Source organism: Ricinus communis, chromosome 3 (assembly GCF_019578655.1).
Source record: "Ricinus communis isolate WT05 ecotype wild-type chromosome 3, ASM1957865v1, whole genome shotgun sequence".
Taxonomy (NCBI): domain Eukaryota; kingdom Viridiplantae; phylum Streptophyta; class Magnoliopsida; order Malpighiales; family Euphorbiaceae; genus Ricinus; species Ricinus communis.
In genome coordinates this window covers 28040779-28065095 of record NC_063258.1, presented here as the reverse complement: position 1 = coordinate 28065095, position 24317 = coordinate 28040779, and the positions used below count along the sequence as shown (strand labels likewise).

At 33.5% G+C, this 24317-nt stretch overlaps 4 protein-coding genes across 6 annotated transcripts; 1 reads left to right on the top strand and 3 right to left on the bottom strand.

Moving 5' to 3' along the window:
• Window positions 1-96: 96 nt before the first annotated feature.
• LOC8265086 lies at window positions 97-3381 on the bottom strand. 2 transcript variants are annotated; one of them, XM_015716325.3, is made up of 6 exons: window positions 3232-3381; window positions 2362-3135; window positions 2003-2055; window positions 1242-1408; window positions 1007-1161; window positions 97-865 (listed from the first exon to the last, which is right to left on the bottom strand). In XM_015716325.3, exons 2-6 carry the CDS (start codon window positions 3125-3127, stop codon window positions 420-422), a joined length of 1587 nt encoding a protein of 528 aa, XP_015571811.1. In that variant the 5' UTR covers window positions 3128-3135; window positions 3232-3381; the 3' UTR covers window positions 97-419. The 2 variants fall into 2 exon arrangements, with proteins under 2 accessions (XP_015571811.1, XP_002514157.1); XM_002514111.4 differs by lacking the exon at window positions 3232-3381 and having other exon boundaries at window positions 2362-3225.
• A 1376-nt stretch (window positions 3382-4757) lies between these two features.
• LOC8265087 lies at window positions 4758-7585 on the top strand. The gene is made up of 7 exons (XM_015716150.3): window positions 4758-5037; window positions 5127-5237; window positions 5379-5447; window positions 5559-5690; window positions 6837-6914; window positions 6998-7126; window positions 7209-7585. Exons 1-7 carry the CDS (start codon window positions 4831-4833, stop codon window positions 7398-7400), a joined length of 918 nt encoding a protein of 305 aa, XP_015571636.2. The 5' UTR covers window positions 4758-4830; the 3' UTR covers window positions 7401-7585.
• A 683-nt stretch (window positions 7586-8268) lies between these two features.
• Window positions 8269-11863, bottom strand: LOC8265088 (protein arginine N-methyltransferase 1.1). Its single transcript, XM_002514113.4, has 9 exons — window positions 11385-11863; window positions 11074-11084; window positions 10741-10896; window positions 10573-10636; window positions 10334-10476; window positions 9647-9734; window positions 9308-9423; window positions 9005-9155; window positions 8269-8757 (listed from the first exon to the last, which is right to left on the bottom strand). The coding sequence occupies exons 1-9, from the start codon at window positions 11611-11613 to the stop codon at window positions 8552-8554; spliced, it is 1164 nt and encodes a 387-aa protein (XP_002514159.2). The 5' UTR covers window positions 11614-11863; the 3' UTR covers window positions 8269-8551.
• A 1124-nt stretch (window positions 11864-12987) lies between these two features.
• On the bottom strand, window positions 12988-19617 carry LOC8265089 (xaa-Pro dipeptidase). 2 transcript variants are annotated; one of them, XM_002514114.4, is made up of 16 exons: window positions 19421-19617; window positions 19236-19285; window positions 19101-19161; window positions 18013-18108; window positions 17779-17928; window positions 17540-17671; window positions 17067-17194; window positions 16583-16625; window positions 16121-16204; window positions 15443-15484; window positions 15168-15238; window positions 14306-14359; window positions 14094-14199; window positions 13945-14013; window positions 13482-13625; window positions 12988-13279 (listed from the first exon to the last, which is right to left on the bottom strand). In XM_002514114.4, exons 1-16 carry the CDS (start codon window positions 19556-19558, stop codon window positions 13163-13165), a joined length of 1485 nt encoding a protein of 494 aa, XP_002514160.1. In that variant the 5' UTR covers window positions 19559-19617; the 3' UTR covers window positions 12988-13162. The 2 variants fall into 2 exon arrangements, with proteins under 2 accessions (XP_002514160.1, XP_025012296.1); XM_025156528.2 differs by lacking the exon at window positions 14306-14359.
• Window positions 19618-24317: the final 4700 nt, after the last annotated feature.

Sequence of the window (24317 nt, the reverse complement as noted above, 5' to 3'; positions counted from 1 at the left end):
TTGAACTGAAAAAGTTATTGCATGTTGGCATAATGTAAGCAGGTTGTATTAGTTTGCTAAACTACCATTGTTCCACTTTCTTATTCAGGACACAAGTGCAAGCAGGTATAAAATATTCTAAATTGCTCAACTTCAAATCCTTTACAACGCCGCATGGCTAAAATGCAACTTCAATCCTTTACAACCGCATAAAGTAGTTCAGTGAATTCTATAAAAACGAATAATCAAAGCATTACACTTAACAACTAATTATAACTTTGGCTAAAGATATATGAGATTGAAGCAGCTGCTTTGCTATTCAATGGCAGCTCTAGCAGTTGGTAGGGCTGTTACAGTTGAATATTGTCTTTGAAGCTAATTCAGGTGGAGTTAGCATAATTGCCTTGTTTTCTCTTCAAAGATTCCTACCACCACTTCACTCAAACATCTTCATCTGAGCTTGGATTCTCAACTTCACTCCCACTGCCTGAACTATCATCACTGACGGCTGAGGATATTTCTCCATCTGAATCAGAATTATCAGAGAGGTCATGCTTGAGGACCTTAATTTTTTTCTTCTTTCCAGCATTTATCCCTTCTTTCCGTTTCCTCCCTCCTTTTTCAATCAATCTCATAGTTTTTGCAGCAGCTACAAAAGCGGCACTCATGGACTCATTTATCTCCTTATCATCCTCATTACAGCCTTCTTTTCCTCCTTTGTTATCAATGTAAAACAGAAGATCAGCATCTGTTAGCTTGCCTTCTGGCTTAAATGCAGACCGCTCAGAATCGGGCTTAGAATTATCAACAGCTAATTTGGCATGGAGCTTGGAGACTCTATCATCATATATTTGAATGCCCTGGCCATCTAGCTTTAGTAACCACTCTGGAGAATAATAATATCACAGTTTAGTATTAGAGGCTATGAAATATAGATTATGGGGAAATATAGATGTACAATTTGGAACAAGAACTACAAGATTCAGATATTGATGACAAACAGGAAGAAAGATTAAGAACTACTTACTTATAAGGGCTTTAGGCGATGCTCCCTTCAATCTATTCGCTTCTTCCTCCAAGCCAATCTGGCTAGTCATAATACACTTAATAATTTGGGAAGGCAACCGAGAAATGGAGAATGAATTAGTATAAGAAATAGCTCTCTTTTGGTCCCCATTTTTCCTGCATTTAGTTCCAAGGAGGAATGCTTTAATAGAAACTACAAAACACATCAATGCACCAACTATAAATACTATTCCTACCTAACAAGTTCTATGGCTTCATGTGTAATGATCAATCTCTTCACTGCAAGACTTCTCACACGGTTGGCTGGTAGGTCTATCACTCTCTCAGAACTAAGGAAAGAATATTCCACCATTATAGCAGCATCATACAGAATCTTCCTTAAAAAATCTTCATCTTCCAAACTCTGCATAGAAATTTTCATGCTGTTAAAAGATTATTAGAATACAGATTCTTACGTACCATTGCTCCACATGATAAGGTTCCAAAATAAAATCAACACTCCAAGAAGCCAATGCTACTTCTCAAATTTGTTGTAAACAACATTATGGTTAATATCCACCTTCACAGCACTAAACATTTAGCATACAAACAGAAAGTCAAATAGAACAGATTATTCAAAAATACACATAGTACAACAGCAGACTTTTAGTCCATCTAATTTAATTAATCGATGCAGTTGTTACTGTCATAATCAGCATGGAAATTCACAAGCAAAAAGTTTTTGCTGCAATTGCTGAAGGACTTCAGGTGTTGTACCAATATGGTGGACATATTTAAAATAAAAGATACATGTTTGTTTAAGTTACTGCCTCTTACATGATCTTAAAAACAAGCATACAGTGAAACTGCAGAGGGGCTCAAAACATTAAGAGAAAAAGGAGGAGGAGGAGAACAAGATATGGATGATGCACACACTATATTATGAGAAGAAATGATCAAACATTAGATAAACTATATTAGTTAAAGAGTAAAAAGAAAGAACAAAAGAATTACTTACCAATAGTGAAGTCACAGGTAGGGCTGGCTCCAGCAACATCCTCACAAGGGTTTCTGAATGGCATGGCATACCAATATATAAGCACATAAAAGATGAAATCAAAGAAGGAGAGGAAAAAAAAACCTACAACGATCAGCTCTACTTTTATCAATTGCATTATTTGGACAAACTAGATTAAGCTAATGCCTAGAAAGCATCAGAATTTAAATGTGCTCAACCTACGTATTCAGTTTAATTTCACATCTATGCATGCCATGCCAAAAACCAAACTGTGATTAAGAAAAAGAAGGTAATAGCAATCTCTATCAGTGGCTAACTAATGTAATAACTTTCAATCTAAAAGAGTTAGCTGCACTAACCAAAGAAGTAGAAGCTTTGAAACCCAGTTATTGAGCCAACAATCCATCTCCTCAGCTCCTTCTCGAACTCCACTCCCCTATTCCCCACCCTTAAATCCAAGCAAAGCTTCAACAAGAAAACCTCGGAAATAACAACTCCAGCTAAGTAACTCACAGTTGAACCTCCATCGCTAATCTCTTTACGTATTTCATCACTCACAAGAGGTAAAAATGCCTTCAAATCCTCATTTCCGTCCATCCACACACCAACCAAATCCGCAAATGCTAAACTCAAAATTGGATCTTTCTCCTCGCTCATATCCTTACTACAGCACGCACTTACATACCCAAGAATAGCTCCAATCAAAGACTTAACCTTTATAATCTCTTTCTTCACTCTCTTAGCTCCTAAATCTTTGCCTAATACCTCAGTGACCAATTTATACACGTGGAGAAGAACTGGAGCTAGCAAAGTTATGCTTTTTGAAGCACTACAAGGACCTGAACATCCTGATATAAGCTGAAATAGTTCTTTTGAAATCAAAATCTGATTTGAAAGATCACCTTTTGTTGTTTTTTTGCACTTAAAAGACAAAGCAGAATATGCCCAGATCGTTTCCAAGGGAGGGTCGATTCTTGATTGCATTAATTGGTAAAAGAAGTCAATCGAATGAGAAAAGTTTACGGTTTTGTTTTGGATTTCAGATACAAGTTGGCGCATTGATTGGCTTAGAGTAATATCATAGTTTTCTCCAACAAAAGGATTGGGTTCTGGAGACGAAGCCATGCCGATTCCTGAAAAGAAAAATTGTGGGGATTTAAATTTTGATGGTGATGAAATCTGGGAAGAAGATTTGAAAAATAAAACTCTGTTAATTCAAAATCTTAAACCTTTCCGTCCAGTAGCCGGATGTAAATTCTAGGGTTTTAGAAGAGCACTTAACGACATCGTTTTAGTTTAGTATCAAAACCTAGGCACTTGATTTTAGCGAGTCAAAGTCAAGCTCCAATAGACTTGTTGAGCTCGAGCATTGCACCGCTTCAATTTTCTTTCTTCTGTTTTTTTAAGGGACGAATATTTTTGTGATTTCTTTATTTTATAATTTTTAATAATTTTTTTTAAATATGATTACAATTCATGACTAAAATGTATTTTTTCGTTGTATCGATTTGCAATGATTCAATTATTTTTACGCTGATCGGCCATCATTATCATGTTTGTGTTTAATAATGCGAGTTTGGAGTTTAACAACTCATAATTTTAATATTTAACCATTAAATCGTGATTTAAAAAGTCATTAATCCGATGACATCGATTTAACGGTTAAAAAATAACGTTTTGAGTTGTTAAGTTCTAAGCTCATATTATCAAACACGATAAATAATGATAATGATGGCTGATTAGAGTGAAAATGGTTAAATTTTTACAAATCGAATAATGAAATACTTTTTTTATCACGATCTATAACCACATGTTTCTTTTTATTTAAAAAGAAAATTACACACTGAAAATTGATAAAACCATATGTATTTAACCTTTTATTTAATCATGGAACATAAAATAAATCATCTACTACATAATAAAGAGGCTATTTTTTTTCATTCACCGTAAAAGGTGAAATTTCATCTATTAAGGATCTGAACTCGATATTTTCATCTATCAAAAAATTAAACTTTTTGTTATTTAAGTCAGATTTTAAATATTATTATTTTATTTGACTATATATTAAAAAATTAAATTTAATTAAAATAAATAAATTTGTTGAGATTTTTTTATTCTTTATTTAATTAAATTATTAATTATAAGAGATTAATAATTGAAATATCTTAGATTTTATCTAATTTTTAGTTTAGCTCTTGATATCATAAACTCAACAATTGTAATTCCTTGAATATCAGCTAATTGTACATCTTAATCCTTGCCTTATATGATATATAGGATAAAAAAATTACAAAATTTAATGCTCAGAATTAACTGTGGATATTGTAATTTGGTATACTTTTATTTCTAAAACAAAGTTTCCAGCATTATTTTTAATCCTAATAATCACAATCTAATCTCTCAAATTTTCATTCATTAAACCATAATTTAGTTTGAGTTCTGATTTTCTTCATATTGTAGAACTTTGCATCAGTACTGGTATACGAATTAAAAGTGCTAAGACGTTGTATTATTCTAAACTTGATTGGTAGGGCACTTGAAGCTTCAAAGCCAAATTGTAAGTTTGGATAAAGTTCAGGGGGCTCTTTTAGCAATCTATGTAATATAATAGAACGAAGTACCGGAACTACGTGTTATCTTTCATCCTATTGGTGGAAAATTTGTGGGTCCACTAAGCGACCAATCAGAAAGAGAGAAACACGTATCGACCGGTACATACAAACTACCAGCAAACAAATCACCTCCCCTTACACTCATAGTAATAACATATTCTTGTGCCTAAAAGCTTGTGCCTTTTGTTGCATCTGGATAGAGAGAACCAGAGAGGCATGGCCGATATGAAGCAAAATCTGGTACTTTTAGTGTCTCTGTTGATTGTATCAGCATGTGTTCCAGTCTCTCTCTCTGCAAAGAAACCTGTTTTGAGTGCAAGAACAGAGGACATCCCTTATATCAAGTGTCAAGTTTGTGAGAAGTTGGCAAAAGAGTTGTATCAGCAAGTTCAAAAGAAACAAGCAGAGATCTTACCCAAGAAGGTAATTTGACTATCTGGGTTTCGCCTTGAATTTGTTGGGTTCATTTGCTTTTGTTGGATTTGATTTTTTTTTTTCTTTTCGGTGGCTAGATCACGGAGTATCAAATCATTGAGATAGCAGAGAATGTATGTAATTTGAAGAAGCAAGAAGCTGATTGGATTATGAAGATTGATATTGTGGAGAAAGGGGATAAGTTGGAGGTATGGCTAATATTATGTTGGTTTCTATTATTTATTTATGTATTAATTTGGATACTTAATTGTAAAAAAGGATATAGATATCTTGTTATGTTGTTTGTTGTATTCTTGACTTGCTAACTACTAAAATTTATACCTATTTAGTTGGTAGAACAAGATGTTGAAGGTCAATGCAATTCTGAATGCAAGACAGTAGAGAAGGCTTGTGAGGAGGTGAGTATTTGACATCCAGTGATGTTGGTTTTCACTTTTCATGGCAACTGAATTTTGCTAATAATGTTTCTTGCTTTCCGTTATAATTGTGTAACTATGGGGGTTGTGCAGGTTATGGGGTATGCTGATACTGATATTGCTGAATACATTTTTAGTTCCAAACCAAATATTGATTCGTTGGTTAATTATTTTTGCAAAGACCTCACTAATGCATGCGTGAAGAAGCCACCTCCAGTTCCCAAGGTAACCGCTTTTGTCGAAGATATTTTTAGTTGTTCTACTAGTTGAATTTATAGTATAAATGGCTTCTTTATGGATCTTTATTTCTAGGTTACTGTGACATGCCAATCTTGGTGCTTTCATTGTGTGCTTCTTGATAGTAGTCTGGCTGAATTTTGCACTAGCATACGAATTGTGTTCAAACAATTATATGGATAACTAGCAAGCTTTTTCAAGTTTTAACAGAACCAAATATTTGATTTGTTACACACATATAAACTCTATGTGATCAAGTATTGCATTCCTTCTTGCAGACGGATTGTAAAATATGATTACCATTGCCCAGAATCAGATTTGACCACTTACCACTCGATGAATGGTTTAAGAAATCTATATAGCCTATATTTTGAAAATTCAACACTGTTGTGATGAATTCCAGATAAGATACTATTGCATCTTGTTCTTTTTTGTATGATCAAGATTCAAATTGAGCTCAATCAGGAAAGAATTGCATCATAAGTGGAGCTGATATTTAATTTTTAAGGTGATGATGTATTTTAACAATTAGAGGAAATTATTTTTAGAGAAGAAGCCATTTTCTCAAATAGATACTAACCTTGGTTGTAATTTGTTCACTGAAAAGCCTTCTCTTTTCTCTAGAAGTATCACTGGATCCTTTGATAACTGAAGCCTCAATCATTATTTTTCTTCCTAGGATGGTAAATATTAAAACTGCTTTCACAAGCTACTAATGGCATTACATGAGCTGCCCTTTCCTTCATTTTTCATTATTACTCTTGCCAAATTGTTTAGTGACACGACTTGTGATCTGAACTTTAAATAATGTTTAAGGACTTCACATATATTCTAGCAATTATGGAATAGTTCAATTAATGATACAGTTAATTAATTGATGTATCCCTGTGTGCATTTTTCTCATGTGTTATTGATGTACCATTGTGTTCATTCTATGCTTTTTTTTTTTTCTTTTTTTCCTCTCCACTTCAGATGTTCTGCTTCTTATCTGCTGCAATTTTCTCGTATCTTATATGAAGAAATGTTGTCTACTGTTGAAGTATACTGATGTCTTCCTAAAGAGCAGAAGAGCCATAACTTTATACGATGACTATATTCATTAATGTTGCTTTCATTTCTTCTATTGCATTTCAGGATAGGACTCCTGGAGAACCATTTGAACCCAAACCATCTAAAGATGCCGAAATGGAGAAGATTATGAGATCCATGCAGGTAATCATTATTTCGCCACCTAAAACTGTTTGCATGTATGCTTTTCATTGAGTTGGTTTCTGATTCCATTTGATATGCTTCAGGATATGCCAGGGGCACCTAATATGCAAATGTATTCTAGGGAAGATTTGATGAACATGAAGAATTTTGGCAATGAAGACGCTGACGATGATGAAGACGAGGATGATGAGCCTCAGTTCCCCACAAAATTGGTATGACAAACTTTCTTAATGTATGAACTTTTCTTTAAAAACTCACTATTTTCATTTACTGTTATAAACCAATTTCTTACAGGCAAAAGCTTTGAGAAATAAAGGTGGTGGAAAGGATGACTGGAAGCAGAAAATCACCAAAGGAATAAAAAACAAGAGTCAGACATTGAAGAGGCATGCAAACAGGGTATCCAACAGGATACGGCAGTGGTGGAAAGGAATGAGAGCAGCACACACAAGTAAGAATACAAAGACCGGCAAAGCTGAGCTGTAAGACCCTGCATATGGTACCATTGTATTAATCATGAGGTTTCTTCACTTTTTGCTCCACAGTTTTGTGATTTTTTAGGCTTAGATCTCTAAGAAATAGCAGAGTAGTTTGTAGGAACTGAATGGAAATCAAACTATGTCATTTATAGCCACGGCTTTCTCTTCAATGTTAGCTAATTCTTTTCATCAGATGAATTGTCTTCTCCCCAACTCCATTTTCACAAATATTGTTATGTTGATGCTGTGAAGAATTCATTTGACCAGAAGGATTCACATGAAGCCATGTTTTAATGGGTCATACGATGATATGGAGTGGTAGCACCAGCAGAGCTATAAGCTGCTGGCATCTAGTAGTAGAGTGGTAGCCCCATTCATGTTCAAACTATATATTTCTTCTGAAATAAATACGGTCGGATTGGTAGGATTAAATTTAAGGGATTCTTCTCGTTCAAAAACATGGAGATCCATGCTGGCTTAGATAGATTCAAGGATTTCTTTCTTTCCACAAGCCTAAGCAAGAAACCTAGATTGTCTTAATGCCACTCAATATGTAATATTCTTTTACATTATAAGTCGGATAATAGAGTAAGAAAGTGGCAATTGAGTAAAATGGCAGATTTTAAAATGCCATATATATAATCGGTGAGCTCTACAATCTTTTTGGGAGGGAGAGATCGGAAAGGGAATTAGACTGTCTTTGCTACTACAAGAAACTAACGAAGAAGGCCACTGCTAATCTTTAATTTAACTTTCAAGTAATTGCTTTGCATTTCGAAAAAAAATCAGAATGTCTAAGTAGACTACTTTCTTCTTTCTTTTGGCCTCTCATTTTGACACCAAGAAAACTCTTCCAATACTTGTAACCACGGGACTAAAAGCAAGAGCAGCCGAGGCTCAAAAACATCTATTTAAACAAAACAAGTCTTCGAAATAAATTTTAAAAATTTTAGCATTACATCCTCGATCGCCTTAGCATGTCAAATGGGATTCGGCTTGCAGCCCGTATGCATTTTCAGGGAAAGCAACCCCACAATAAAGCAAATGAGTGCACAAGCTTCCAAATGGAAGCAACTTACTAGATACTGATATGGTACTGTTTGAGGGCCATGCTCAGGCACCAATGCCTGCAATTTTGGAGGACATCTTAGATGTACATCATCGCATCTTATAATACTGAGTTCTTGTCACCGCACAACGCCGACCATTCAATGCATATTTGACCATTATATCAATATCACGAGGATTCTTTTTGTTTGGTGCTACAGTCATGCTCCCAGTTATGGCTTCCCCTTCACATATTGTTAGCACATCTTCTAGGTAGAGAACTGTTTGTTTCCAGTGTGTAGCCCTCGATCTTGGACCTGAACTATTTCAAGTTTGTCAGAAACGTGGTGAAGTTTGTTACAATATGCTTTTGGTAAGACAGAGACATGGATACTAAATTTTTTCAGGCGCTGGCATATATACAAATGAAATATTTGATATGCCAAAGAAAACAATAATGAGCCCCTAAACATTTATGATTCATTGAATTTACCAAAATAAGCCTCTAAAATTTAGAACACATCATAGAATAAAAAAAAGATGAGAAAGAATACAAGGATTTACCTGTAGAGAAACCCATCAACTTATGGCATCTAGTAAATGATACATCAAAGTAAGCTACCAAAGCATGGATGTAATCATCTCGTTCTGCTACAAGCTTAAAAGGCACTGTAAAGGAAGCATCCCCTGAAGCCATTTTAGAGATGTCCATTGTCTGAAATGAGATGGACCAAATCAACACATCAACCAACAGAACAAAGTTGAGAAAAAAGATTGGTTGTGCTGTGTGTATACATTATACATAGAGACGGAAACAGAGAGAGATATCCACACACCATAGAAATGAAATATATATGCCTATCTCACCTTGAGTAGCTGGCAATTAGTGACAACTTGATTCTGATCAACTGTGTCAACAAGAGGTTCCATCATGGCTTGCTTCTTGATGCAGCTCATGTCAAAACCATAGACACGATTCCAAACTGGAGTAGCATGGGACCAAACCAAATAAATATCAGTAAAAAGTACAAATAAATAATCAGCCCGAAGACCCACATGCATGAAAATGAAATCAAAGAATAATTGAACCCCGCACATGGAATTGATGTGAATGAAGTGAACTAAGTTCCTAAACCCTACACATCATGCACCCCAAAGAAAATATTACCCATCCAGTCACATCCATGAGAAAATCAATCCACTCACATTCAATCTTATCTTCTTTGTATTCTGCATCCTCAATAGCTGTTATAAAAAGGGAAGCTTTATCTGGTAGAAGAATTCCATCATTAACCTGAAAGCAAGTGAAAGATAAAAAAGTTGGTAGGGATTCATAAGACATCAAACCTTAGAACTGTATGCATGAATGTTATGTATAGAGCAAAAAAGTCAAAAAGGAAAATAATTAATATGGCTATGGCTAGTCCAGACTACTACAGACCCTTATCCATCATCGAATATGAACATCTTGCTACAAGCAGCCAGCCATCCTTATGACCTAACCAATATAACTGCGCTGTATGCAGCTAGGCGGGTTGGAGTTCTCCCTTGTCCTTTTTATCTTGTATGTGTGTATGTCTGGGCCCTGGGATGGGGTAGGGTTCTTAGGAAAGCATTACTAATTCAACAGACTGAAGTGCCATTTCAAGCACCATTACGATCCTAGAGACATGCCAGTTGAAGACTATTATCCTCTACAAATTTGTACATCTACCCCAACCAAAAGCTCTTTTCTCTGCCTAAAACCTAGCATCCAGCATTTTTTAGAAGAATAGGTAACATTCCAATGCATTGAAATGACTTATCATGTCAAATCAAAACAATGTTTACACTTCTGTTCTATATGAATGAACAAACCATAAATCTGCAAACTGAAACGTAAGTACAACTTACAAGCCATTTATCTCGAGCATAGAGAACTGTGTTTAACATATTCTCGTATAATAGAAAATAACCCATCCACTCTGAAATGATAATATCAACTTTAGCAACTGGCAGCTCAAGCTCTTCAACCTTTCCCTTCAAAACTGTGACAACTGGGGCGATAAAAAATAATCAATAAACAGGGAGACTAATTACTTTGAAGAAATATAGAGATAAGATTAGTTGAACATAAAACATAAATTCTATACCATTTGAAAACCCATTTGATTCAACAATCTCTTTTGCCATGTCAGCCATGGCAGAGCACTCAACCTGAAAACCAAAAGTCCAGCAAACATGGTAAACAAGAAAAACCATAGCACATATTAAATATGCAAAATGTGATATACAGGAGAGCAAAAAAGTAGAAAACATACTGCATAAACATGAGCTGCCCCCGCTTTTGCACAGAAAAGGGACAAAATTCCAGTGCCAGCACCAACATCAAGTACAACTTTATTCTTAAATAGAAACTTATTCTGATAAATAACATTTTGATATGTCTTAGTTCTCACTACATCCTTAAGCATTTCCTGCAAAGATGGTTAGGACAACATTTATATGCATCAGATATTTAGAGGTTATGACTCATGTCATAAAGGCTCATCCAAACTAAGTGGAAAAAGGAACCCAAATGAAAAAAAAAAAAAAAAAAAAATTCAACTAAGAGGCTCCAGGAGGTAAATTTTGCATCCAAGTGCCACACTTACTTCGTGAATGCCTGCATACACAAAAACAGACAGATAATAAAACTTAGCTTATGCAAGTTATGCTTACCGGCAGTAATAAATAGAGAAATTATATTAAAACTGTACTACCAAATGAAAATCTGTATTGAGATTTTATTAAAATTATATTTGTACCAAATGCAGATAGATAGACTCTGAGATTTTACATTAACAAGTGTAATTTTACTAAATAATTGGAAGTATATATTAACCTAGAACAATTTGAAATTTCGAAACTTCAAGCATACTGTAGGTTTTTATTTTCCTAAAACTTAAAGATTGAGAAAAGTTACCGAAATGAGAGTAGGAATCGAAGTAATAATCGGCGCTGGTCTTATCATCGATACAGGAGACATCAGCCTCCCCCATGGACTCGTCGTCAATTGCGATGCCTTTGTCGTCGCCGACTACAGTTGACTCCCCGAGATATGAGCTCTCAGTGGTCAAGTCTTCGTCCGCGTCTTCGAAGCGGATCTTAGTGCTTTGGCTCATTGAGGCCTCATTGTTCTTACTACGACTCATATAGGAGACTAGGGCTTTTGTTTTTGGAGGCTGGAGAGTGAGGTTGAGAGTAATTTAGGGTTTATGTTATGGGGTTTAAGAAGAAAGCTTTTTCAGTTTTTTGGATTATTTTAAGTCTGCCGGAAATTCTATCCTGTGTAGTATTGGTCCACTTATACTCTTTTTTTTTTTTTTTTCTCAGAAAAATAGATACAGTAATAAGTACTAGTTCATTCATGAGTGAAAGATAATTACTATTCGTAACTGACTCATTCAGCCTTTCTTTTTTCAAGTAGGATACTCTCTACTTTAAAGAGTTTTAGTAAATAGTATTCAGAAGATATTTAAATAAAATAAAAAAATTTATTTAAGTTAATGATTTTTTTATATTTTCTATTTCTCTTTTTATAAATATTAATAATTTTTTATTTCTTAATTATAATTATAGACATAAATGTATGAATAAAATAAATAATATCTTATATTATACTTATTAAAATTAAAATTAAAAATAGAGAATGGAATTTAACTATTTAAATATGAAAGGTTAAAATAATATGTATTTTATATTTAGAAAATAAAAAATCAGCTAAATGCAATATTATTAAATGACAATTCACAAGAAAACATTTAGACACATGAGAGTATATTAAACATGCTCAAGTCGGAAGATATGTATTTAGATGTTTAGATGACAGTTCAAACATAATACAACATGTTCCTAAAAAAGACATAATATAACACGGAACCACTGCCCAAGGGACATAGTACGTGGACAAAAATAAGATTGGATGACATGAGAGGTGGGGTGGTATTTGTTTAATTTTGAGACTACAAAATTTCATTTTGCAATATAATATTTAGAAATATCTAGTCATATTCTCGTTATTAAATATTATATTAGAGAATTTTCTTTTCCTATAGTGAGAAGTGTTAAATTAGAAAAAAGAATGCATACCTTGTGTCAAATACTATTGATAGTTGCACCCACATGTAGTATACTACCTAGTTTAATACCAATTACCAAGCGGACGCATGGAAACAACAAACGTTATTCATGAGTCTTGCCCAAATTCCCCTTTTTTTTGCCTAACAGCTAAAATAAATGTCAACGAACCAGTTCACCTCGGCCATTTTTTTGGCCTTCATATTTGGACTGTAACCAGTGTTATTGAACCGAGTCGACTAACTCATTTAGATGTCTATTCAAAGAAAAAAGAAAAGAAAACCTAATTTAGATGAGATTTCCTGGGACAGCAATCAGCATGCACATCCCAGGCGAAGAAAAGTTCGTAAGTTCAGATTAGAGCTGGATTGCATACCCAAGACGGCCTTAATTTGAAGAACACTTCTAAACCATCAAAAATGATTTTAGGTAACCAGGCTGCGAAATGCTTGAGCAATATGGTTTAGACATTTATTAAGCATTGGGTTTATACTTCACTCTGGAGTTGTGTTGGAAGTAGACTCATGGCAAGTATAATTCGAACAAAAACATTGCAGTTGAAAGCAGTTTCCTGACCATGGTTAACTATTATCAACAAGGTGGTCCATTATTAACCTTGATCTCTTAACTACTTGCTGAGACCTTGTTAAGCGGCCATGGTGCTCCAGCCATCACTGCTTCAATTTCCCAAATCTCCCGAGGACACTTAGTCATGTTGTTGCAACCATTGGAAGTGACATGCTATAGGTATTAAGAAGAAGAGGGAGTATTAGTAATAGCACATGGCAGCATATACCACAATTAATCAATTAGTATCTTGCAGGCCAATATCAGTTGCAGAAAGATTCTATTTACTGACAATGCAAGCCAATTGACTCTCAGATTCTGTTATTTAATGACCTTTAATGCAAATCAGTAAAAGCAAATCTACATAGTAGCGTACCACATCGCTTTCAATTCGAACTCCACCAAAACCTTTAAATCTGCCAATTGCTTCACTATTGAAAAACTTAGAAGTACTTGAAGCTTCCTTGGCTGGAGCCAAGACAGCATCTATGAAATAGCAGCCAGGCTCCACCGTAATCACCTACAAAGAAGACATCTCAAGCTCAGAATCATCAACCTCCTTATGACTGTATCGGTATGGATGAATAACCAAACTAAGCATCCTATTTTTTGCTTCAATGAAAATCCAGAAACCTGTCTAAAAATGGCAATCTTCCCCTTTCAAGAAGAAGGGGGGGCGGAAGAGCACATTTGATGAGACTAGTCGTGTGAGTTTAGACTGACAGTTTCTTTATTAAATTATATAATAAAAAGTAATGGGTTATTCTTTCTTATCAGGGAGTCAAAAACTCAGCAATGCAGATGCAGTTTTCTTTTTTGAATAAAAGGCCATTACAAACCATTCCTTCCTGAAGTTCTCGAGCAGTACGCAAAGATCTCAATCCAGGTTCCTTCGATCTCTTGGGCCCCTACAAATTGTGAAACCTTTTACAAGTCCATCAAGATGCTTTGAAAAGAACCACAACTTACCAATAATAGTCACAAGTACCTTTAGGTAGCCACCAGGATCATGAGTGTCGATGCCTAGGAAATGCCCCAGACCATGAGGCATGAACACAGCACCCAATCGCTCAGTCATCATATCATCTACATCGCTAGTGTCAAGGAAAAACATCAATATTTGAATAATTTTTGTTCTTCCTCCTGATAATGATGCATAATTTCAAGTGAAATAGAATGTCATCAAGGTATTAAAGTCACCCGACAAGAATGAGCCCTCTCTTCAAGGACTCAATAATTGTTCTCTCTGCTAATCTGCAGATAGCAAGGAGATAATTAGAGTCAACATGAACGAGCATCACAAAGAAAAGTTTCACTTATCATGAAGAGGGATCACTGGCATGACTGAGAGTTCCAACCACAACCTTACATTTCAGATAATATTAACCTTAAAATGCTAGATTACTCATCTTCACGAGAAAATTCATAAATTTAGAACAACATAACTATGAAGGACATTCCAATAATGAATATATGCTGAGACCAGCAAATCTCTTATCAAGTTTCTAAATACCATTTTGGTCAGGAAAACAGGCAGTATTCTTCTACGAGTGAACCTCATCTTCTTCAAGATTTCATAACCTTGAGATCTTGCTTAACCTTACTGGTGCATAGAATTCGTTACTTGTATTATTTTCATCAAGAAAGAACATAATTCCTATGCATTTTGCCCTTGTTATATTCGTAACTTTATTATCTGCCTTCTTTGCATCACTTCCACTTTTAGTTCTTACGAAAAATACATACAGCTTTAACTTTCTCTATTCTTTGAAGTATGAATTGTTTTCTTATCATACTTGATGTCATACATGAAACAACAGTACTTGCTATCAAAATCCAAATAAGCTCAATTCTGCCCAACCCCAAGAAAAACCAAATATATCACCTATGCGATAGGACCATATCTGTTTTAACAACTCAGGTCATCGACTGCATCCAATTAGCAATTATCCTAATAAAGCATCTATTGCATAAGGTATTATTCACAAAACTCATATACAAAACAATTTCAGAGAAAAGCATTTGGCAAACATGTAAAGAGCATTTACAGTATCAGCCTTACTTGTGCATATCTAACCAGCTAATTCCAGGCCTCATGGCAGATATGACAGCATTGTGAGCATCAAGAACGGCCTGTCAAATAGCCATTTTAGAAGTAGGAATTCTTAACATTAAAATATTAACCCAACACATGCATGCATTAGGTAAACACAGGATTCAAATGCTTTTGAATGGTGCTCTTGTAAGCTTATTTTGGTCCTTTGGAGGGGCTGCGAAACTCAGACAAGGAGTTGGTGGTGTTTATAATTTATACCAATAAACTTGAATTAGACTTACATTGTATACAAGGGACTGATCACTAGTAAACCTCCCATTCACCTACACAAGAAACTAAAGTTTCAAAACAAAATATAAGAACAGTAAAAATGAAAGATTGACCTCATCAGCAATAGCAAAATAGTAGTTTTGGTTAGTATACTTCTACCACTACTCCCTTACCTACATCAAATCAATATCCCATAAACATACATTTAGTGAGAAATAAACAGCGACTTTTTGTTTCAGAACTCTCCATAACATTAAAGCTGTGTCCATGGGCATAACATCCTTACTTACATCCCCCAATCCCAAACACAAACATCAAACATTCAAAAGAAATGAGCTTTATCCTCACCAGCCACTCAAGAAAGGATAATTAAAAGCTAATAATGAACATTTAGACTCCCTGGAGGACAATAAAACATGAATCAAGACTAAGGCCCCTAAATTTAAACTATCAAACAACAAATAATAATGGATATTCGTAAATGCGGAATGATGTATTAGCTCATGCCATTTATGATTTACGATGCGTGCATTTGCTTCCTCTCAGAAGGAAGAAACAGATAGATTGGAAATTGTATAACTAATAAACTTGAAGTACTTGCTTTAGACAAGCAATGCCAATGCTAACAGTATTTATATCATTTGGCAGGCAAAAAAGAAGCTTTAGTAATCGTAAAAATGTATACTTACAGGGAATGAACAAGTTATATCAGACCCATAAAAACTATATTCAGCTCCCATATCAAACAATGCCATGTCTCCATATTGCAAAGTCTGCATGAAAGGCATTGTAAAGATTTTGTGGATTTAACAGATAATTCTTGAAAAATGGGAAATTCAAGTGACTACATGAATCCAATTTGCGTCCCAAACATATTTAAAAAGAAATGGATTTTATATATTAGAAGCTTTAGCTTTTCCTGTCAGAATTTCCTTTTTTTACTTTTCATTCCTTTTCTTTCTTCTTGCAAATCTTAATCTGAGGGAAAGAAGAGTTTGATTTTAACAAATTCAGCATGCTGTGCACAGACACAAATGCTAGAAAATAGAACAATTAGTGCACATGAGAATTATTCAAATGCAGAAATAAGTTACAAGGATAAGTAATAAACAAAAAAAATTAGAAGAAAAAAGAAGTTGAATTTATCATACCCTATCATTTGCAGCTGCTGCATGCCCATAATGGAGAACGGAACTGAATTATGAGATATTAAGGCTGTTAGCTAATGCTAGAGTAATACAAACTTAATGTTTCCATATTATCAAATGTCTAAAAAAAAACATGCATAGTCAAATAAAGTAAGAGAAGTTTCCAGAAATAGAAGGCGCATTCTTTGTTTAGAATTTGGGATGGCAACGAACTTAAGAGTGTTGTTAGTAACATCAGCCAGTTAATAACAGGAAGCTGCAAACCAGTTGGTAAGGAATTCTTTAAAGTGCATTTAGAAAGCCTAACAGTGTCATTAGCATAATATACAAGATGTGAAAAAGACGAAAAAAGAAAAACCCTACTCTGAGGTTAAATTCTTATGTTCCTCAAAAAAAAAAAAAATCAGCACCAGATTTAGACAAATAGTTTCCTGTTGCTTGTAAATTAGCTACAATGAGAAAAGGTTAAAGTGTTAATGAACCTCACCTATTTTCTCCAGTAGCACAAATACATGTGTATGAGCAGTGCCTACAGCCACCATACATATAGGTGTGGTGAAGAAATATGCTTTCTAACTGATACTCTTTCATGCCCGCCTGAGTTCTTCTCATAACCTGGTTAAATTTGCAAATTCTAGCATAAAGGAGGGGAAAAAAAGGAAAACTGCTAGCTGAGTCTAGATTTAGAATATCAAGAGGTTTCAGAACAAAGTCAATGATCAGAAATAATGCTAAATCTCACAGTTCATGTTTTAACTCAATAATTTATGTGGGTTGCTGAAATGAAATCCATGTAACTGGCAGTTGTCATTTGTAAAAAGGCACTAATTGCAAGGAGACACAGACATCTAACAATACAAATTCTTGCTAAAATTCAGTAGTTAAGTAATTTAACACGAGGACAATAAGTTCAATGATAATATAAAAAGCAGTCAATGAGATGTTCGCACAAATATGTACCTCAATATGAGCTTCAGAACTTATATCATTGGCAAACTGAATGATTGCAAGCTCCAGCTCTGACTTCAAAACACGACATTCAGTCAAAATAGGATGTAATGTCATTAAATCTGTCTCAAATTTTTCTATTCCCTGCACAGAGATTTAGACGCAAAAGTAGAACCAAAGATCACATTTTACAGGCTCAAGCAAAGAAACAAAACAATTGGTATTCGAAGAACAGTATAAGACACAGGAACCTCAAATTCTGCTGGTTTTGAGAAGTTATTGCTGTCAGTATTAAGACCATGCAAGAGAAACAATAGAGGTTTCGCAACTCCCTTGCTTACTTCATGCAAACATTGCACAATTTCATCTGTATAATAAACCATGTTGACCACGTAACTTTCCTGCAAAAGAAAGATGTAGAAATTATTTGACAAACATTATTCTGATACTGAAACATCAAATCAAGAACAGCAAAAGCAAAATACCTGAAAGTAAGACAAGGGCTTTATTTCTCCCAACCAAACCGCGTAGTCAGCAAGTAACCTTGGAGCAAAGAGAATAGACTTCCCTGTTGCAACATCCTTCAAGGAGAAAAAATGACAGAATAAAACATAAAAACTATTAAATGGTGTGGAATAAGTATGTATGCAATAGTTGATACAGAGCAAGGTTAATGAAAAAGCTGAAGCAACATAAAATTAAAGGACCTATGGCTTTAAAAATCAAATTTTAGAGCTCAACGCATCCAGTCAATCTATGTAAATCTGATGATCAAATAAGCATACATACACTTTCCCAGATTAAAATCAACTGATAATGCAATGAAGTTGGAACTCATTAAATATCAAAAACATGCTCACGTCAAAAACTGTATATCTCTATAAATGCAAGAACTAATCCATCACATTAGGGATGCAGAAATTTAGAAAAATGGTAAAATGACATAATCTGCAATTTAAGTGGCAAAGTGATTTTGGAAGAGGATATCATTTAGTCAAGAAGCCATGCATTAAAGCCTTGTTTAGGATAAATCATTTGCAAGAATTCCTTTCAATTGAATCCGCATAATTTCATTTCTTTCAAAATGCTTTTCTTTCCATTTCTTTCATTTGCAATGATAAATGATTTTTTTGTAGTTATAAGAATTAAATTTTAGTAACCATAATTTTTCCAAATATGAGAATAGAATAGATTAAGGCAGTGAAGCCTGGTATGAAATTGCTGTTAAATGTCATAAAAACCAATTTTAAAATTTTTTTATTTAAATGTTAGAAATTTTTAATATAAATTGCTTTTATCAAACTTGCTTTCAAGAAAAAGAAAATAAAGAAACAAAAATCAATATACCTATTTCTCCCTAAAAGAGTCTCCAGAAGAGTTTTCAGAACTCAAAAAAGTTTTAAAAGAAATATTTGAAAAGCGCTTTTGCCAACCGCAATCTCAAACAGGAGAATTCAATTGAATTGAGAACTTGCATTTCTAGAACTTCCAAACACTATAACTTAAAAAATAAATAAATAAATAAATAAAAAACAACAACCAATTAAAGGATAAAAGAGAGAAAATAGCTTACGATTGCTCCATAGAAACCAGGCTCCTTAACTCCAAAAAGATAAGCGAAATAACTCTCCTGCCTAGAGAACATAATTAAAAATCAATTACAAAAATTAGAAGCTATAACAATCAGTAGAAATTAATCATCAAGTACCTGAATAGTTCGAGATGATCAGTACAATGGCGAGTTTGTTCTTCACCTCCCTATATAGTCAAACAGAGAAAGCAAAACACGATGATCATTATCATTATCATTATCATTATCATTATCATAATTATCAATACGCACGCGTGATATACGAATAATGACATTTAATAGGAATGTCTTATCTATGCTACCTGAAGAAGAACGAATCCATGGAGGGGACGAGAGGTTTCAGTGAGGTGTTGACGGAGGGATTTAAGCAGCTTTTCTCTGTTGGTGACGTGGAGCTCCATCGGTACTTTTGGAGGAGTGAGGGATGACGTTGAAGCCATTTGGAAATGGCTTCTATTCTCAGTTTTGCTGAATTCCGGTGACACTAAGCAAGTGTGCGTGTGCGATGGCTTCCGGTGTCAGTATATACGGGCCATAAGCCCAACTAACGCAAAGAGGCGTATTAAGGGCTTCATTTAATGGACTTTGAGCATTCTTTTTCAATATCTAAGCCCAATAGTGGAGGGCCCTTTTGGTGCTTGTAACTCATGCCTCCATAGGCCCGTAATTCTAGATAGCAATTACTGTTTGTGAAGTTGAAGGGATGAATCCAAGTCGGCCCTTAGAAAATTGGGCTTCCCATTTCTATTCTTTAGGATCTAAATTACAACCAACGGGAATCTGTTAATTCAATTTTACTTTAGCACCAGCCAATTTTAGAAAATAGAATGGAACTAGAATCATAGCCATAACAATTTCCAATTATTAAGATCCCGTTCTAATCACAATAGCATTTCTAAACTAGCTCGAATCAACACGGGATTAGGTCGACTTCCAACTACTAAATTTATATTTTAATATTGCCATTTGTAAATATCAGAAAAAGAAAAATTATAACCAACACATAATGCATATTCTTTTGATTTTATTTTTTGGTCAATCTCAATTTCTAATTTTTTTTTTCAAATTACAAATAAAGAGAGAATACTCAAATTTAAACAAGACAAATTGCGATATGCACCAACTATATACCGCTAGGTTAAGACTATTTTCTTAGCTCTTAAGTATGTAGTAGTAATAAATAAATGACAAAAAAATAGGCTTTCAACACACTTAATTTAGCAGTTGACAAGGAAAGAGATAAGCTTTACGGGAACTCGAAGGGCAGTCTACTATAATATATACTGGCTTCTGCACAAGTGTTTTGCTACTGCTAACTCTCATATAGTAGCTCTATACCTTTATGTTTGGGCCACCACTCGTTGTATAGCCTTTAATTAAACAAACAAACAATATAGATCTTCCCATTGCCCTTAATTTTATGTCATTCCAAGTTGGCTACTTGGCTCTTGATACGTAACGGAAAGCTTAGGTTTTGCATCTCGAGCTATGAAATTTATATAAAATTTACAATGAAAAGTTACAAAATGCCAATTTTATTGGCTGATAAGTTGATAGAGTTTCGCAGCAGATATATACAGCTAATATGCACCATACAGTAAACAAAGTATGAACTTAAATAATAATACCTTCAGGAGCCAGACTAATTCTAAATTTCTGATCTTTCTTCTGAAGCTATGAGAAAACTATATTTAGGGTTCTGATATTGAAGTTTTTGTAGGAGCATATGCGGGCTTAGTTTGTTAATGTTATAATTATATTCTATTATGAATTTCTTTCTGATCTTTACATTAATCAGAAGAGACAAGACTTGTATTGAAATATGTTTATATTAGGTCATCCATTAGTATTGAATGCTATAATTCCTGAAGAAGCTTTAAAATTGAAGTAATAATTGCCTCTTTAATTGCCCTAGCTAAGCTAAAGGTTACTCTCTAGTGTTAAATTGAGAGGATAGTTTGCTTTAATAAAATGTGTTGACTTATTAATATGAAATTTACTTAAAAAATCTATATAATTTGTTAGAATTTAGTTTCATTATAGCTAATTTTTATTTGAATAAAACACTGTGATAATATAAAACTTTGATGAACCTCATTTCAACCAATCACGTATAATGCTGCTGGGGTGTAATATATTAATGGCATAGAAACTGAAGGCATGCAAGTAACCCAAGTTTACATGTGCATGTATCTCATTGGATGAAAAAAGAAAGAAAGAAACAACAGAAAATCTGTGGGTGGGGAGTGATGCAATAGAAGATGGTTTTCAAGTACATAGTTAAGGGATTCAAAACTGCAGCGCATCATTATCGGGAGCCAATACTAAAACTGGCACATTGCAGTAACTACATATATAACTGAAAGGAATTATTTTTCCTTCAAGTGGGCGTATGTTGCTCTTATTCTCCAATCAGCTTCTGCAGTTGCAATAGCAAGTTACTGCATGCCATAACTTCTGTTGTATGAAGATCCAAATCTTGAGTCCAATTAATGTGCTGTTGAAGATCTCAAACCATGAGTTTCCTACTTTACTCTATCATGTATAACCCTGCAAGGCATGTGTTTGATCAATTTACGAGGTGTTGTCTTTTTTCCAAAGCTAAATCAAGCAGCATATCATAATATAAATGTATAAATTAAAGTATACCCCTTTTCAAGAGTTCCAATGTAACCTGTGATTGATATGTTGCTGACATAATATATATATATATATATATATATATAAATTGATAAATATAGCTCTACCAAGCGCAAGCGCGCGGTTGGCATAGAGCTGGAATGGCCTTTATAATTCAAAGTAGAACATGAAAGCCGAAGACGAAATTAAAAGAACATGCAATCTTGAGGTACTGTATAATTGATCTACTTAATAATCGATTCTGTAGGCTTATGTGGACGTTCTTGGATCACATTTTTACTACTTCTATACGATTACTACTATATATAGTTTCAATCATAATTATCTACTTATACACAGACGATTCCAATCATATAGTCAAGAATCATACGGATACATATATATATATATTTACTCTTATGATAGGAAAGAAAGAGATTGATGGGTCACATGGATTTGACGATGATGATGGGAGATGGAAAATTTTCCACAAAAAGTCGAAAAGATAGTTATTGACATGGATTGATGATGATAGATGGAAAATTGAAAATTTTCCACAACTGTGGAAGAGATGGTTAATTGATTTCTTTTCTTTCTTCTTTTTGTGCCTAGACTCAGTCCATGCTGTTGAATTTTTACATTTTTAACATATATGTATACATGTGTCAATTATAGTTTTTGACATGTATAGAATTGGATTGGACTTGCATATATAAAAAGCAGAATAAGAAAGTGATGCGAAATCAAAGTGGAAGATCAAATAAAGAAAAAGGTAATCTTGAATTGATGTATTTAATAGTGACAGTCTTATCTGTAGGTTTGTGTGGAGGTTCTTGGATCACATTTTATTAATTAATAATAGACTGCTAATCAATTATCTAGTTATAGTCTAATGATTTCAATCATTGTGAAGAAGTGTATATATATATCTAATTGCTTTCTGATAGGAGAGAGAGATAAATGGGTGATATGGATTTGATGTGAGACGGAAAGTTTTCCTTCGAGTGTCATCATATACACGGCTAGCTTAACGTCAGTGAAGGTCTTAGGCAATTGATAACATGAAATTTTATTTTAAGATTTAAATAATAGATTAACTTAATATTAAATAAAAAAATTGCTAATTAATTCTTCAATATAAATTTCTTTTTAGAAAAATTGAGATTTTTTAAGGAATTTGAATTAGTAAAACAAAAGCATACACAACTGTGTAATTGTGCTATGCTAACATTTTTTATTGTTAGTTTTAAAATTTGTTAACTAATTTTATAATGTTTTTATTTTATAGGTATTCATATTTTTTAAATTTTAAGACTTTTTTCACCTTTTAATTTAATAAAAAAAAGACTTCCCATTTTTATATCATAATATACTTAGAGCCTTTATAATTAAAATGTATTAGTTATTTGATAATTCTACCATGGATTTAGTTCATCGGAAAAAATTATGAACTATTCAATTACATTTAAACGTCGTAATATTTCTTGTACGTTGAGCGTCTTTCAATCACAAATTGGATGATTATTTTTTTCAATTACGGATAATCAATGGTACTTAAATTCTCTTTTCAAATAAAAAAGATAATAATTATATATCACTTGACAAAAGAATGACAATTCACACTATGTAAATCTACATGATAGAATAAATTTTCTCAATTATAGGCGCAATATATGCAAGTACTTGATTAAGACTGGTTGATGCATAATTTGGGACGTGCAATTAAGAAAAATGATACACAAATTTAAGGTAAAATATCATAAAGCTAGGACAAATATGTATAAGTAGAGTGATTTGATATGATGGAACTCCAGAATGTAATCATTAGGCTAATAATTTAGTGATCAGAGTAATTGTATTGTAATTATCAGTAATCAAGTATGAAAATCTTGACATATATATGCATCAGCTCCTTTTCCAAATATATATATATCTGAATAGCTTGTCATGTCCACTCAATTGGCATGTTCTCATGGTTCTTGTGCTACTTGAATTTAAAATGTGAAGTGATTTTAGACCTAACACGGTATATAGTTTTTGTAATGATTAACAAATGTTTTTGGAATAGAAGAAATTTGACGGTGGAGGAGCACAGGAGTTGAAGAACAAAAATTTGATAAGGACCATAGATATATTAATGGTACTCTCCTGAATTATTATTTTGGTCCATTGTTCTTGGTTCATTCATTATCTCTAGTCAAACCGATTGGAGCAACTTTTGATGCTTTACCAGCTATGGCAACATCAGATTTTAGAGTCAATACAAGGATTTAAAGCAAACCGTGTGCTTGGGACAAATAAAGACCCTACCCAGCCGTCTCTTCTCTCTTATTTTCTTATCTTTTTATTAATGTTTCATATTTTTTTAGCTTGCAATTGATGGTGTTTTAAATTAATAGTCCTCCTTTTTTTTTTATTTTATATTAATAAATTTAAATAATTAGGTATTAATATATTTTTAGGAGATATATAGTACATTTTTTATCGAAATAATAAGAAAAAAATAATAAATTTAATATTTAAACAGTTGAACTCATAAAAAATATTTATAATATAGGAATATAGTTTGATATATTATAA